Genomic DNA, 16,178 nt, shown 5'->3' on the forward strand with positions numbered 1-16,178 from the left:
GTGAGCAAGAGCGCTCAACAATTATATCTAATCAACAGGCACATGAAACCTAGCTAACAACAAAATCACCTGCTATCTTACTTTAAATTTGCAAGAACTATACAATAACAGACTTAAATAACCCCAAAACATAAGTCCACTTACAGTTCTCATACATGACGGACCACGTCTTCATCTCATTTCGGCCGTGTGGTGCACGTGCCAGGTCGCGGTGTGAAGAGCGTCTGCGCTATTCTCCAAGATGTACTTGACGGCCTTTTTTTTGCAGCTAATTGTTTTGGAACGACCTAGTTAAGGCAGTAGGGTTTCCCAACTTAGGCGGGCCACCCGAACTAAAAAGTGCTGCGGGAAACCCTGCATTATTGTTGACGAAAAAAGACAAGACTTAAATGTTTTGCATAAAATAAAAACTAAGATAAAATCTCTCTTCATTTTCGTCTACAATCATCTCTACTAAAGATAGAATATTCAGCCGTTACGTTACGCCTTCAAAACACACTGAATGAGTTTGTGCAGGTTGGTACAGGTCTCATACTCCTGTTGCTGCCACCCCATCGCTGCAACACAAAACTACATCTAGCAAGAACATAACACCCATAGATAGCGAACATGAGCGTCCTTTTAATTCAGAAAACTAGACACGTTTAACAAAGTTGCATTCAACAAAGATCTTCAACAAGTGTATTTTGTCAGGTGATTATGACATTTAACCAATATTTGAGATTTGACTGAAATGGTTATCAGAAATAATCTCAGAAATATATATTTTTTTAAAAGACACAAATGTTTTAACTAAAACTTGACTGAAATATATTGAGTTTTCTTTTGACTAAAACTAGACTAAAATGACGAGACTTTTAGGGGGGGTTTCCCAGACAGGGATAAGACTAGTCCTAGACTAAAATAAATGTAAGAGCTGTCCAAACTGAAAACAACTTGAACTGACAATATCTTAAAATACATCAGTGTCCTTTGTTTTGCCTCAAAATGCACACAAGTAATGTTTTTAGTAAGACATGTTTGTTAAAACTAGTTATATTTCCTAATTATTACTGATTATATAAGGCCATGTCCCAGTTTAAGATGATCTCTGTTCTGGAAACCACCCCAGTGTTGACCAAAACTTACCCCCAATTTCCACCGACTGTGGAAAGGCAGCGGATCCGCTGCAGATTGACAGCGGAGTCAATCGGTTTCCATTCAAGTCAATATGTGTATTTCCACTGACTGCGTTCCAAATCCGTCACAGCTCCGGCCATCCACAGCCCTCCGGCACAAATACGCAGAGCTTCTATTGTGGCTGGATACCGGACAGCTCCACAGGGTGGCGCCATGACTTTATTGCATGATCATACCTGAATTCGCGAGATCTCGTGTTGTGATCAGGGCTGGTTTGTAAAAACGTCATAATTTAATGTCATAATGGGCGAAAACAGATCTAGATACCGCGCGATCATCATGTGAATTTGCGAGACCTCATGGGTCCTCGTCACTTCAGCACGCAGCCGCTCTGCAACAAATACGGAACTGGTGGGTATTGGCGGACGGCGGAGTGCGGATCCGTAACGCAGCAGAGCCGATCTGCAGCCGTTCCACAGTTGGTGGAAATCCGGCGTAAGTCTCAGCCTCAGACATCACACCCACAGATTGTTGGCTAAACGTTATCGTACACTTTCCTGAAACCCTGTGGGAATGTCGAAGTCGTCTTTGATTGGTTGAAATAAACCGGATTTCCAGGAGAAGGGAGTGTCACAATTAGTTTCGCTCCTTGGAGAACAAAGCTCTGACATTCCATTGAGGAAGAGAATCAGTCGTGTTCACGTGGATAATACTGACCAGTTATCATGATCAGCTAAACATTCAATTCTCAAAAATATGCAAAGTGTGCGGCTTATTCTCTCTAAAAGACGTCCTAGAGTTTTGCTTTAGGCAATTAGTGGAGTCAAAAAGTTTGGTTCTCCTGAATTGCTTATATGTGTTAAAAGGTGGAGAGATATGCTTCAAACGGGGGCATTTCTTTGGTGTGGCTGTTGATGAAGTGCACAACGTTGTTCTATGTTCTATTCGGTTGACTGGTTATTTCAATAACTGACTTGTTGCCAGCCGGCTCGTTATTGTGGGGAGTCCGAAACGTGATGCTAGACGAAACAAACTGTGATCGGTTGTTTGACATGTTAGTCAAACAGCTCGTGGGCGGGCTTTGTCCAGAAAAAGCAGCGAAAAACACCAGATCTTCATTATTGAAGGTCTGGCTACGCGAGACTAAGTAAAACTTGACTAAGAAACCTTGAGTTGTCTTTACTAAAACTAGACTCAAACGATGAGACTTTTAGTCGACTAAAACTAACAAGGATATTTGGCACAAGACTAAGACTAAATTAAAAAATAGGTGACCAAAATTAACACTACATCTGGAAGTAATCCACACGGCTCCAAGTTGGTTAATAAAGGTCTTTTAAAGGCAATCGATGCGATTTTGTTAGAAAAATATCAGTATTTAAAATGTTACAAACTAAAATAACTAGCTAAAAGCACATTCATGAGAGTGCATTTTCAACCTGCGTCTCCAACTTATTTTTTCCTCCTAAAATATGTCCCAGTGCAACATCCAATGGGTTTTGTCACATCACATATGAGCACCAAGGCTGATTTTGTTGAAGTATATGTTTGAAGAACATAACTATACTTAAATGACCACAGAATATCACCTAATAACTTCTTATCTAAAAGATAAGAAACCTCTTGTAGCTAAAGCAACACTCGAATTCATTTCCCTGACTCCAATTAATGACTCCAAAAGGACTTTAAAATGCACAGAGAGCCACGTCCTCAGAAAACTCAGTCTCTCAAAGTGTTTCAGTTAGATTGAAGGTGGCGTGTCCTTGTGAAGAGCTTCATCATTAATCATGGCTTTGGCTTTTATAACACTGCATTCAGCAGCTGTGCCCTTTCACCGCGGTCTTCAGGCCCTGAAGTGGCTTTCATTTACTCGCCGCTGAAGAGCTCATTGTGCCGAACGCTTTAACCTCTGCAGTCTGAGCGATGCCCATCATCCGCTTCGTTTAGCTGTGTGAGACATCGCCAGCTGTTCTGGCTTTCACAGGCCTGCCGTGATGTTGACGGAGATTGATAGGATTATTTGTAGGGTACTTGAATTTCTACGGACGCGCTTGACTCCGTGAGCTACACGCATTCGCACCGGTGCTAATCAGACTTCTAGACATCATCTTTTGGTCTGTGGTTGTTGGATGAGCTTTGGATGAACTTGTCAGACAGTAACTGGATTTACTGGTTTGGCAATTGTATTCTTAGTTACAATGGCATGTGAAAACTATATACTAACCATACTGTTAAAGAAAACATGTCAATACCAAAATCTGTTACATTATTAAATAAATTAAATGGCTTTCATCTTAACTAACTTTAACTTTTGAGTCACGAACCTGTAAGACAAGTTATAAAACGGGAAAAAAAACATATGTTGATATTACTTCATCATTCAGTATAGATAAATTGTTTGATAATGTATATTATACATAGAGTGTAAAAAATAAGGTGTCCGTGACATCATCCACAGGTTTGTGAAGAGCTTTTTTGAAGCTTAAAGTAGGCGTTGCCTGCCGTCGACATCTTGGCCACGCGTCACTGCGCATCACTCGCGGATAACCGAAAATGGCTAAAGAGGCAGGACGTGGCTAAAGCTTAGGTGGATGGTTGCTGGAACCATGCCTACCTAGCTCGATTCTAGTGACAGCAGTGGCAGTTTACCTGTCACTCAAGTGGTCACACCCTTAACTCTTTCACTGCCATTGACGAGATATCTCGTCAATATGCAATACCGCTATTATCCACCAGGTGGCGCAACTATTCCTTATAAAACCCGGAAGTATTGCCCTAGGGCAAACAGCTGTATATCCGTTTATGTTTTAAAGATCGCTCTGCATCTGATTTCTATCAAAAGTCCTTCACAAAAATGGAATTATCTCAGCTTTTTGTTCAAAATTTGGTGTTTTTGATGAAACCTACACATAGTTGAGGTGATAAAAACAGAACACATGAAGGTAGGATGAAACAGATTTTTTTGTTTGAAATCAGAGGGTCTGTTCTTTTATTTCTTATATTGTATGTTTATATATTTATAAAGGAGCATTTTCTGGAAGGCATTAAAATTTTGTGAAAATCAAAAAAAATTCTGGCGGGGAAAGAGTTAATTATGCAGAACTTTAAAGGGGGTCGCACACCGGACGAGAAGCATCGCGTCTAGGACAACTCAGAGGTATTGTACACCTGAAGTGGACATTTATTAGCGCAAGCTTAGTCAGATAGCGTCTACTTCAAAATGCTAAATATACGTTAGCAGCCAATGTTAATCATTAATGATTTGGGACAAATATGATGTTATTTAATGTTAAACTATGTGAGGGGTGACAGGGATTGGAGCAGCGTCCAGAGTCAGAGCGGACCGCCGCCGCCAGGCGTGCATACATTCATAGAAAATAATGTGTTCTGTTTTTCAATTCATGGCGCGTCGCTGTGCTTCTCGTCCGGTGTGCGACCCCTCAAGGCTTAATATAATTTAAACGGATGAGTTACAAAAAAATTCACCCCCTCACAGTTTTCACGAATGGGAAAATATATAGAAAATATATAGCTATATAGACCAAAAACACTATTTGTACTAGGCTTATTTTTTTACTGTAAAGTTATCATGGAGGTCTATGGGAATTGACTCCCTTTTGGAGCCAGCCTGTAGTGGCCAGTCGATGAATTGCAGTTTAAGTCACTTCCGTGTTGGCCTCATCAGAGAGATTGTAATGTTACCCCTCTGTATTATATTGTACCGTTAAATCAACGTCAAGGACGAGTTTGAATCAACGTTGAAAAAGGTTCAACGTGATATTGCGGCGTTGTTTTAATGTCTCACTTTCAACGTCTGTGAATTTAGTTATTTGCATCAACGGCAAATTAACGTGGAAATAGGCATTGATTTTGCAAATTTAACAAGTTTAGCATTAACTCTTTCACCGCCAGCTTTTTTTTAAAAAGTTGCCAGCCAGCGCCAGCGTTTTTCATGATTTTCACTAAAGTTTAATGTCTTCCAGAAAATGTTCCTCTTTAAATATACAAACATACAATATACCAAATGAAAGAACAGACCCTCTGCTTTCAAAAAAAAAAAAAAACGTTTCATCCTACCTTCAGTGGTTCTTTTGCAATCAGCTTTTGAATATGGGTAGGTTTCTGCAAAAACACCACATTTTGAGCAAAAAGCAGAGATAATTCCATTTTTGTGACGGACTTTTCATAGAGATCCCATTCAGAGCGATCTTTAAAACAGACACGGACATGCAGCCGCTTGCCATACGGCAATACTTCCGGGTTTAAAAAGTTGCCACCTAGTGGATAATAGCGGTATTGCGGAAAGACGGAAAAACTCTTCATTGGCGGGGAAGCGTTTTCTCTTGATTGACGAGATATCTCGTCAATGGCGAGGAAAGAGTTAACTGTTGTTTCAATGTTATATGAACGCTGAACAAACAACTGACATTAATATAACCAAATTTCAACATTAATTTTTAACATTGATTTTGAATACCTTCTGCAACAGTTAAGCATTAACAACTGACATTATTTCTACCAAATTTCAACATTAAAGGTCGGTCGTGTACCAGCTGGGAAGGTATTTCTTACAGAGATCAGTTTAACCAGACCGATAAATAAATACAGACCGGAAGTTCACTTTGGTTCAGGCGCTTAAGAGTGACAATTGCGCGTGCGTCCGATGTAACTGTTTATAAAAACAAGTTATAAGATCGTAAAAACATATGCCGATATGACGACTTAGGGGCGATTCACATTTCACATCTAAAACCCCACGGAAACATGTCATATGATCTGCGGTGCGCTTGCAGCATTCGTAAAAGTTAAGATGTTTTTAACTCGATGCATATTAAAAAGTGCATATTAGTAATTCAAAGTTACATACTGGTACCAAATGGTAAATATTAGGAACTTTAAAGGGCACCGCCCCAGTAACAGCTATAGGGTCTATAGTTTTCTGACAGTGTAGACAGATAAATTGTTAATATTAATGCGTATCATATTTATTGGGTTGTTGTGAGCTACATGGGTGTAACTTCCTATTAAACAGAAAAATCATTCATTTATATTTTTAACACTTTAATAAGAACTGCTTTATGGATGAATTTTCATTTTAAATGGTAGTGAGAGCGTTTTTCCTAGACAGTAGAGACTAAATGGAAATCAAATTGAGATTCCTTGCCGCTCATATTTTTCTCACGAGGAACAAGAGAAACATTTGTCTCGTCCAAAGACAATTGGTTTTGCCTGAGAGCCCAGATTTTATATTTCCCTGCCCTTTAAAATGTTGATAAGGCTATTTATTTTGCTCTTCTAGCAGTGTGATTATATGGTTAGTTGCATTTTATGATTTGCATTTATTACTTTCTGGCCTTCTGTCAGTAACTATCAGCCTGAAACCATTTCTGTATGGTGGCGCGCCAGTTAAGAACCATTCACATCTCAATGTCTTAAACAGAGCTCAGATTTGCCAAGAACCACAGCCTGTGATCAAAAGTCAAACAATCTTAAAATTACTTTTAAGATTTATTATACTTAAACAGTTTTTTTTTATTATCTACATTAATTTCCCACCACTATGTCCTAATGTCATTCTATTTCTATTTTACCTAAGGCACCTTAGAAGAAATATTTCCTGCCTTTGATAGTTTAAGTAAACCAAAACATAAATGAAAATTACATTAAAAGCAATGAAAGAAAGAAGTTTTCTTCTGGGCCAATACTAACAATCTTTAAAGCAGCACTATGGATATTTAGATAGCCACAACTTCATTTAATATCTAGATGCCAGACGGTCTGTTTCTCCTAAGCTTTTTGAAACCACCCTTTAATTTCCCCAGCCATCTCTCTGTCATTCCACGTCTGTAGGTCTTTGCAGAAGGGAAAATTCGGCTGTAGTCTCTTATTATGATTCTTGGTTTTTTGCCCACCGTGCAAGGGAAGACCGGACCACAATACCCTCATATGCATAATCCCTCCCTTGGTACGTTCCAATAATATTGGCGCTAATCAGACCCGCAGCGAACCACAGGCTCTGGTGCGCTCCGACCGGAGCCCTGAACGTGTTCACTGTAGAGATGTTCACTCGATACCGACTGTTAATAAAAGTGCTGTTTGCTTGGGCAAAATTATACTTTCTGTAGATCGGAACAAACCCCTGAAGCCTAAGTTTTAGACTTTGGCAGATAATGTGTCATCCAATGTTCGTGCAATGTATATGAGTGATACTTCAGGTCTCGTGGTTTGTTTTAAAGAAGTTTAACTACCAGAATATATTAGAGACTTTGAGGGAAGTTACTTGGGCAACCAAAAAACAACACTTTAAAACAGATCTCAGAACACCCTCGTATCAAACTGTGTTTTTTTGTCTAAATTGAGGCCTCTCGTTCGTTCTCTTTGCATTTATGCATTAAGCAGATGTTTTTATCCAAAGCGACATACAGTGCATCCAAAAATTTTAATTTCAAAATATGTGTTCTGCGCATCGAGTGAACCTGTGTGCATCACGTGTCTTGTCAAAATAAGTGCCTGCTGCAAACGCGTCTGAAGGGTTTATGATAAAAGAGACGCTCGCGTTTGCCAGCTACTCGCATAATCTCATGAGTAATCGGAGTTTACTGTTAAGGGAGTGTCTTGTGTTTATTTTGTGAATGTGAGCGTCTCTTTTATCATAAACGGTTTTGACGTGTGTGCAGCAGGCACTTATTTTGACAAAAAACGTGATGCACATGGTTCACATGACGCAACAAACACATATTGTGAAAACACGAGCAACACACATGACACTCGGATGAGCAGTCACGAGCCGACACTGATAAAACCCACAATCTTTTGCACTGCTAACACAATGCTTTACTACTTTACTAGCAATTCGAACTTTATTGCTACATGTAGATCAGATTGACAAAAGTTTAATGCCTTCCAGAAAATGTTCTTCTTTAAATGAATATACAATATGTTAAATGAAAAACAGATGCTCTGCTTTCAAACAACAACAACAACAAAAACGTTTTATCATATCTTTATTTGTTCTCTTTTTTTTATCAACTCTCAAATACGGGTAGGTTTCTTCAAATAACAAATTTTAAACAAAAAGCTGAGATAATTGCATTTTTGTAAACGACTTTTGTTAGCGATCAGATTCAGATCGATGATCAAAACATACAGAGTTTTTACTGTTTTTGGATCAGTCGATGCTTTAGTGTTTTATAAGTTGTGTAAGACCGCACCCCAGTGGTTAATAGCGGAAATATGGATTGCCATAAAAACTCATCATTAGCCTCTTTCACACAGTAATTCTAGTAAATAACCATGAATTTACCAGAATTAATTTACCAGTAAATACAAAAATGTGCTGTTCACACATGCAGTGACGTTCCGTCTTTTTACCAGAAAGACATCATTCACACATCAGTATCAAAATACCGGTAAACTCGGAGAGAATGCGGAAGTTACCTGTGGTGCGCGGCCGCGAGCTCCGTGTCGTATTTGTACACAATGGCGGGTTATGATTTAATATCGTCGGTCCGTATTTTGTTGTTTTCACATCTGTGGCAAACGGTCGCGAAGTTGCTCGTGGCCAAACAACATTGCATTAGGTGGCGTCAAACGGAACCTGTGTTTGCACATTAGGCTTCACCGAGGGTGTGCTAAGGACGTCGGCAATTTGGCAAATATATGGTAAGCTGTTTTAAACATTTTTGAAGAAATGTGGATGTTAACTTCAGTTGTGCTCGACTTTTAAGCAGCATGGGTGTGGAAACGAACGTAAACAGTGCGGTGGTAAACGCGTCATCTGTTTAAAAACGTTCTGATTGGCCCGATCTGTCAGCGCGGTTTGACGTCGTCCGTTCTAAATGCCGGTAATCCTATATTTTTCGTTCACACATAGCGCTTACCGGTAAATTACTGGTAATCTTACAACCTGTCTTGCTGGTAAATTGGGAGCACTGATTTACCGGAAAGGTTCTGTTCACACATGACATGTTTACTGCAATTTACCAGTAAATTACCAGTAAAGACTGTATGTGTGAAAGGGACTAGAGACTGGGAAGCATTTTCTATTAATTAATGAGATAACTCGTGAATTGTGAGTTAAAAGTGGTATGAAATGCCTGAACCACACATTATATTTGTAACCAGCAATGATATTCAAGGTTTTAAATGCATGCAGGAAAATGTACAGTTTTTTTATAGTTTAGTAGTTTTGATCGAAATCTCAATTGTGTTTTCACCTTTTAGTCAGTGTTTCGCCTAAAATTGCTTAATTCAAATGAGTGAATTGTTGAAAAACTGTCATAAAATACATTTTACAACTTTTTTACAACACTTTTGAGCTCAGTTCTGTGGAGATCACTTCTTAACCTATAAATGTAAGATTTTGGCATCTTTATCATTGGAGAAATATCTGAGACAAACAAGATACAAACTTTCACTCTTATCTTTCCCCGCATTGTTATCACGTCAATTAAGAAAAAACATTTGCATGTAAAAACGTGTTCCTGATGATTTTTATGGTTATCTGTAATACCGCGATTATCCACACTTACCCAATTTATTAAAAAAAATTAAGCAAAATTTTTTTTTATAAATTTTACACTCCATGTATGTTTTGATAATAGTTCTGAATCTGACCTCTAATAAAATGTATTCACAAAAAATGCAATTATTTCAGCTTTTTGCTAAACAAATATTTTTTAAGAAAAATACCCATATTTAAGATTTTATAAGCAGAGGAATATATTATATATATTATTTATTTTTAGAAGAAAAATTTCTTGTGAAAATCACAAAAAAATGCAGGCAGGCAACTTAAAAAAAAGCTGGCAAGGAATGAGTTAACTTAGTTCTGTCTAGGAGATAGAGTATGAGAAATTAAAGAGAATTTCATCTGTAATTTATGATGGTCCGGGCTGGTATTTTGGGCACATTTCTGATGCTTGTCCAGTAGTTAATAATACGTGTCCTTCCACAAACTCATATAATTGGTAATTTGAAGTCCGGCTACAGCATTGACATATCTCTTTTTCTCTCTGCACTTATTCATTTGTGTCCAGCTTAGTTCACTTATGTAAGTTAATTAAACCCATTTTATAAATTAGAGCCTTTCAGCTGATCTAAAAATGAGAAATCGCTATAGAGTCGGGTTAGAGTGCACCGATTAACATGGCAACTCATTCATTTCTTCACAATTCCTCCGCCTTCAGAAGTATTTAACCATCTGATGATTCCCTCAACAAATGGCCTTGATTTTTAAAGCTAATAATCTGAATGAATTCTTTTGTTTGCTTTTGGATCAGTTGTGTCATTGAGGCAGTTCAATGTAAGCAAAAACGGAGAACGCAGGCTGCTTTTTCTTTGTGTTTTGTGCATGGAAATGATCGGATTTAAGCCATTTCAAAATGGCACACAGAAGCACTGGCTGGCCACATAAGGTTTGGTTTAATTAGTCATCAGGGGAGGCAAAACACGATTGGATTGTGTGGATCAGGGCCATTTGATTCTAAGGGAGCACCGGGTTTTTGTTCCTATGTTCTTCGGGGCAGCTGGGCACGCCACCTGTTAATAAGAAGTGAAGAATATTCTATATCATAGCCTACAGTTAACTCTTTCCCCACCTTTGACGAGTTATCTTGTAAATTAAGAGAAAACATTTGCATAAAAAACCGTGTTCCTGATGAATTTTTATGTTAATGAAAGTTTTCGTTTTGTTTGTTTGCTTGTTTGTTTGAAAGCAGATGGTCTGTTCTTTCATTTGATATATTTGTATGTTTATATATTTTTAGAAGAAAATTTTCCTAAAAAAGGCATTTTGTGAAAGTCACAAAAAATGCTGGCGGGCAAATTTTCGAAAAAAGACTGGCATGGAAGGAGTTAGTAGTCAAATCATTTATATATGTAGCTTATTTTACAAAGCACACTGTTTAAAAGCAGCATTTCCAAAAATTTTATTATTATATGTGACCGGGAAGAACAGATCAGAATGCGATCTGAATGATTAATTTGTTTTATAGCGTATAAGCAAACACACATGCTTTAAAATTTGCATTTTTTTGGTTTTGTATGTATTGATTTTATGTGGTAAAATCTACACTCCTATTGGTTGCTAAAATTATGAATTGTGTGTTGTAAATGGTGATGCACTGTAAAAATTCCTTAAAATTTTACATTTATTGAATTTGAAATTACAATTCATTTCAACTTTCTTGACTATAGTAAGGAGTTGAAGTTAAAAATAAAGTTATAACTTAAATTAATTAAACATTATTTTTATAATTTATAGCAGCTCCTCACTAGCCAAGAAATTGAGATGCATTGTAAATTCATGTTGGTTAAAGGTGCAGTATGTGAATTTTAGCGGCATCTAGTGGTAAAGTTGCAAATTGCAACTAACAGCTCAGTCCACTGCTCACCCCACACTTCAGAAACACATAGAGAGCTACGGTAGCTGCCAGAGGAAAAACATGTCATCGTCGGGGACAACTTAGTAAAAACGTTTGTCCGTAAGGGGCTTCAGTAGAATCATGGCGGCACAAAATGGCGACTTCCACGTTAGGGGACCCTTGGTGTATGTAGATAAAAACGTCTCATTCTAAGGTAATAAAAACATAACGCTTCATTACGAAAGGTCTTTATACACACCTGATAATATAGTTTTGTCTACAATTTTGCATTTCTGTCAAGAGATCCTTCTAAAAACTACACACTGTACCTTTAAACTTTTTAACATTGTAAAACTAACAATATGGTGTCAATGTACAAGCAGACATTATCTTCGATCAGGTCTATTCAATGTGTGTTTGCATGCTTGCTGTTGCATGTTTGTGACCTTGATGAAACTGTTTTAACAAGACTGAATGTTAATGTTAAATTTTGGCTAGTTTTTAACGTGAAGGTATACCCCAAGCTAAGAAATCTCCCGATACTGTGAACTTACTTGGCACAGTGTTTGCTCACAAAAGCATTTTCTCAGCACTGGCACGCCAGAAGTTTAGTCACAGCTTTGTACTAAACACACAACAGTGATGAGCAAATGTGGCACTACTCTTTAAATAGACATTAACCTCTCATAAAATCTGTACAAAACTCTGTTACGCTACAAGCTTAATGTGAAACGGTAGCGTCGTTTGCATTAGCGTGCATGCTTAAAAGCATTCACAGAGCCTCAGGGTGAACGAGAGGACAGGCTGTGGTCACACTTCCCTGAGCCCTAAATGCTCTCTAGTGACTTCCTATTGTTTTGCCTGTGTGCCTTTTATCCGGGTAAACGATGCCAATCTTCATTCACCGTCGTGACGGGCCGCTTCCCAGTCATCTGGACGATTCTGACCCTCTTTATATTAAACAGGCCCCCTCACCTCCCCTCGTCCCAAATTAGCCTCCTGTCAGTGCCCAACAATGGAAGTGGGCATGGCCCAGTCTGATTTATCCCACACTTCGCCATGATGGGGGCACCAGCCCCACCCCCTGCCCGGTCTCACCGTAGATGATGGGCTGTCAGTCCATTTTGGGAAAAAGCGACAAGCGCTGATTGGGGAATTAGTTCAGTCAATGACTGTATATTGAGCTAAATAGGCGTGCGTCAGTGACTTTGCATTTGCAGTTGGGTAGCCCTAGCTGCCCATGTGCTCTTTAGGACCGTCCGTCTGTTGATTTGGGGAACGTATTGTATTGTCACTTTTCAGACGAACACATAGATAGACACAAGGCGCAGTGAGGTGACGAACGAAGGAAAACACCATTTATCGGCTTTAACAAAGATTGGATCATGGCTATCAATGAATTAACACTCTAGAGCTTTTATACATAGGCTTCTGAGATTCGAGTAAAGTTTATGGTGATTTTCTCGACATAATAATGCAGCTGAGAGGTCGCGGATCAGGATGCATGAAACTTCACTTTCTATGGAGCCTGCTACTGCTCATCTGCTGGTTTCAGGGTTACTGGGGTGTTACCATGTTACCGGTGGCCCGGCATTCTTTGCTTGAGGTCTCAGTACCTGTGTTGCTTTCAACAGACACGGAGACTCAGGAGGGAGGTAGCAATAGGGCCACAGAAGCCCCTACTGCAGAACATGGGGACGACAACTCGCTGGGCTACACAGGTACTGCTTCTTGTTTCTTAAAAAATAGTAATACCGCTGTGTGTCCACCATAGAAGATGACTCTTTCTCTTCAACTTATTTTTTCTTCTTATTTCTCTTTTAATGACAAGCCCCTCAAATTGCTTGCTTGAATACGGAGGTGCCATAATTAAATAAGAGATAAATATTTTGTTGTATCTTTCCTAGAGCCTTTGACAGCTGTGACAGAATTTTAAAAAATACTGAATATTCTGCCTGTGGATTTCTTTGATACTTCTCATAACCCTCACCTCAGTATGCTGCTGCAAGGTTTTCTCACATACTGTATAAACAGTTTATATTCTTCTTCGGTCGAATTGATTTGTGGAAGTAGGACAGCCTCTTCAGTGTTAAGAACGTTCTGATTCTTGTGAAAGAGAAGAGTGAGCCAGAACCTCAATTTCCAGATTAAATGCACTCAGATGAGATGAGCCGGTCGCTGAGAGAAGATCCCTGACCCTTTTTGCTTAAGTGAAAATAGAGTTCACCTTCCAGGGGCCCTGAGGCCGGAGCAGAGATTCTCCTGCAGTGTGTGTGGTGTTATTCTTAAAGCTTGCTAACATTCTGACCTTCATTGGGAAAACAAGACGATAAGTGAAAAGCTGGCTTTCACGACGTGGGTGATCCAATGGAAGGTGAGAATTTCTGGTACACAGCGTAGAGAATGATACTATAGCCTCGAGAGAGCACTTCATTTCACAATCTTACAAAGATACAGTACAGATGAGATTTACTGAAAGACAGACAGACAGACAGACAGACAGACAGAAGGCAGATATGTAGATAGATAGATAGATAGATAGACAGACAGACAGACAGACAGACAGACAGACAGACAGAGAGATACACAGATAAAGAACAGACAGACAGACAAAGAATGGACAGACAGACAGACAGACAGACAGACAGACATACAGACAGATAGATAAAGAATAGACAGAGACATATAGATAGACAGACAAAGAACAGACAGACAGACAATAGACAGAGACATATAGATAGACAGACAAAGAACAGACAGACAGACAGACAGATAGATAAAGAATAGACAGAGACATATAGATAGACAGACAGACAGACAGACAGACAGACAAAGAACAGACAGACATACAGACAAAGAATAGACCAAAAGATAAATAGATAGATAAAGAATAGATAGCTAGATAGACAGACAGACAAACAAAGAATAGACATATAGATAAAGAGACATATAGATCGATAGACAGACAGACAGACAGACAGACAGAGAGATACACAGATAAAGAACAGACAGACAGACAAAGAATGGACAGACAGACAGACAGACAGACATACAGACAGATAGATAAAGAATAGACAGAGACATATAGATAGACAGACAAAGAACAGACAGACAGACAATAGACAGAGACATATAGATAGACAGACAAAGAACAGACAGACAGACAGACAGATAGATAAAGAATAGACAGAGACATATAGATAGACAGACAGACAGACAGACAGACAAAGAACAGACAGACATACAGACAAAGAATAGACCAAAAGATAAATAGATAGATAAAGAATAGATAGCTAGATAGACAGACAGACAAACAAAGAATAGACATGTAGATAAAGAGACATATAGATTGATAGACAGACAGACAGACAGACAGACAGAGAGATACACAGATAAAGAACAGACAGACAGACAGACAAAGAATGGACAGACAGACGGACGGACAGACAGACAGATAGATAGATAAAGAATAGACAGAGACATATAGACAGACAGACAGACAGACAGACAGACAGACAGACAAAGAACAGACAGACAGACAGACAAAGAACAGACAGACAAAGAACAGACAGACAGACAGACAGACAGACAAAGAATAGACCAACAGATAAATAGATAGATAAAGAATAGATAGCTAGATAGACAGACAAACAAAGAATAGACAGACAGACAGACAAATAATAGACAGACAGACAGACAGACAGACAGACAAATAATAGACAGACAGACAGACAAAGAGACATATAGATAGATAGACAGACAGACAGATAGATAAAGAATAGACAGACAGACAGACATACATACAGATAGATAAAGAATAGACAGACAGACAGACAGACAGACAGATAGATAAAGAATAGACAGACAGACAGACAGACAAAGAACAGACAGACAGACAGACAAAGAATAGACCAACAGATAAATAGGTGGATAAAGAATAGATAGCTAGATAGACAGACAGACAGACAAACAAAGAATAGACAGACAGACAGACAAATAATAGACAGATAGACAAAGAGACACATAGATAGATAGATAGACAGACAGACAGACAGAGAGATACACAGATAAAGAACAGACAGACAGACAGACAAAGAATAGACCAACAGATAAATAGGTGGATAAAGAATAGATAGCTAGATAGACAGACAGACAGACAAACAAAGAATAGACAGACAGACAGACAAATAATAGACAGATAGACAAAGAGACACATAGATAGATAGATAGACAGACAGACAGACAGACAGACAGAGAGATACACAGATAAAGAACAGACAGACAGACACAGACAGACAGACAGACAGACAAAGAATGGACAGACAGACAGACAGACAGACGGACGGACGGACAGACAGACAGATAGATAGATAAAGAATAGACAGAGACATATAGATAGACAGACAGACAGACAGACAGACAAAGAACAGACAGACAGACAAAGAATAGACCAACAGATAAATAGATAGATAAAGAATAGATAGCTAGATAGACAGACAGACAAACAAAGAATAGACAGACAGACAGACAAATAATAGACAGATAGACAAAGAGACATATAGATAGATAGACAGACAGACATATAGATAAAGAATAGACAGACAGACAGACAGATAGATAGATAAAGAATAGACAGACAGATAGATAGATAGATAGATAGATAGATAAAGAATAGACAGACAGACAGACAGACAG

At 38.6% G+C, this 16,178-nt stretch overlaps 1 protein-coding gene across 2 annotated transcripts in view; it reads left to right on the plus strand.

Annotated features, from left to right (window-relative positions):
• robo1 (roundabout, axon guidance receptor, homolog 1 (Drosophila)) overlaps positions 1-16,178 on the plus strand; it is a 355,554-nt gene that overhangs the window by 133,090 nt on the left and 206,286 nt on the right. For both annotated transcript variants that reach the window (XM_065280529.2, XM_065280528.2), the window contains exon 3: positions 13,118-13,204. In XM_065280529.2, the coding sequence (XP_065136601.1) occupies positions 13,118-13,204 (87 nt within the window). The remainder of the gene's footprint in view (positions 1-13,117; positions 13,205-16,178) is intronic.

The sequence above is a fragment of the Paramisgurnus dabryanus genome, chromosome 8, assembly GCF_030506205.2.
Source record: "Paramisgurnus dabryanus chromosome 8, PD_genome_1.1, whole genome shotgun sequence".
In the NCBI taxonomy this organism is placed as follows: domain Eukaryota; kingdom Metazoa; phylum Chordata; class Actinopteri; order Cypriniformes; family Cobitidae; genus Paramisgurnus; species Paramisgurnus dabryanus.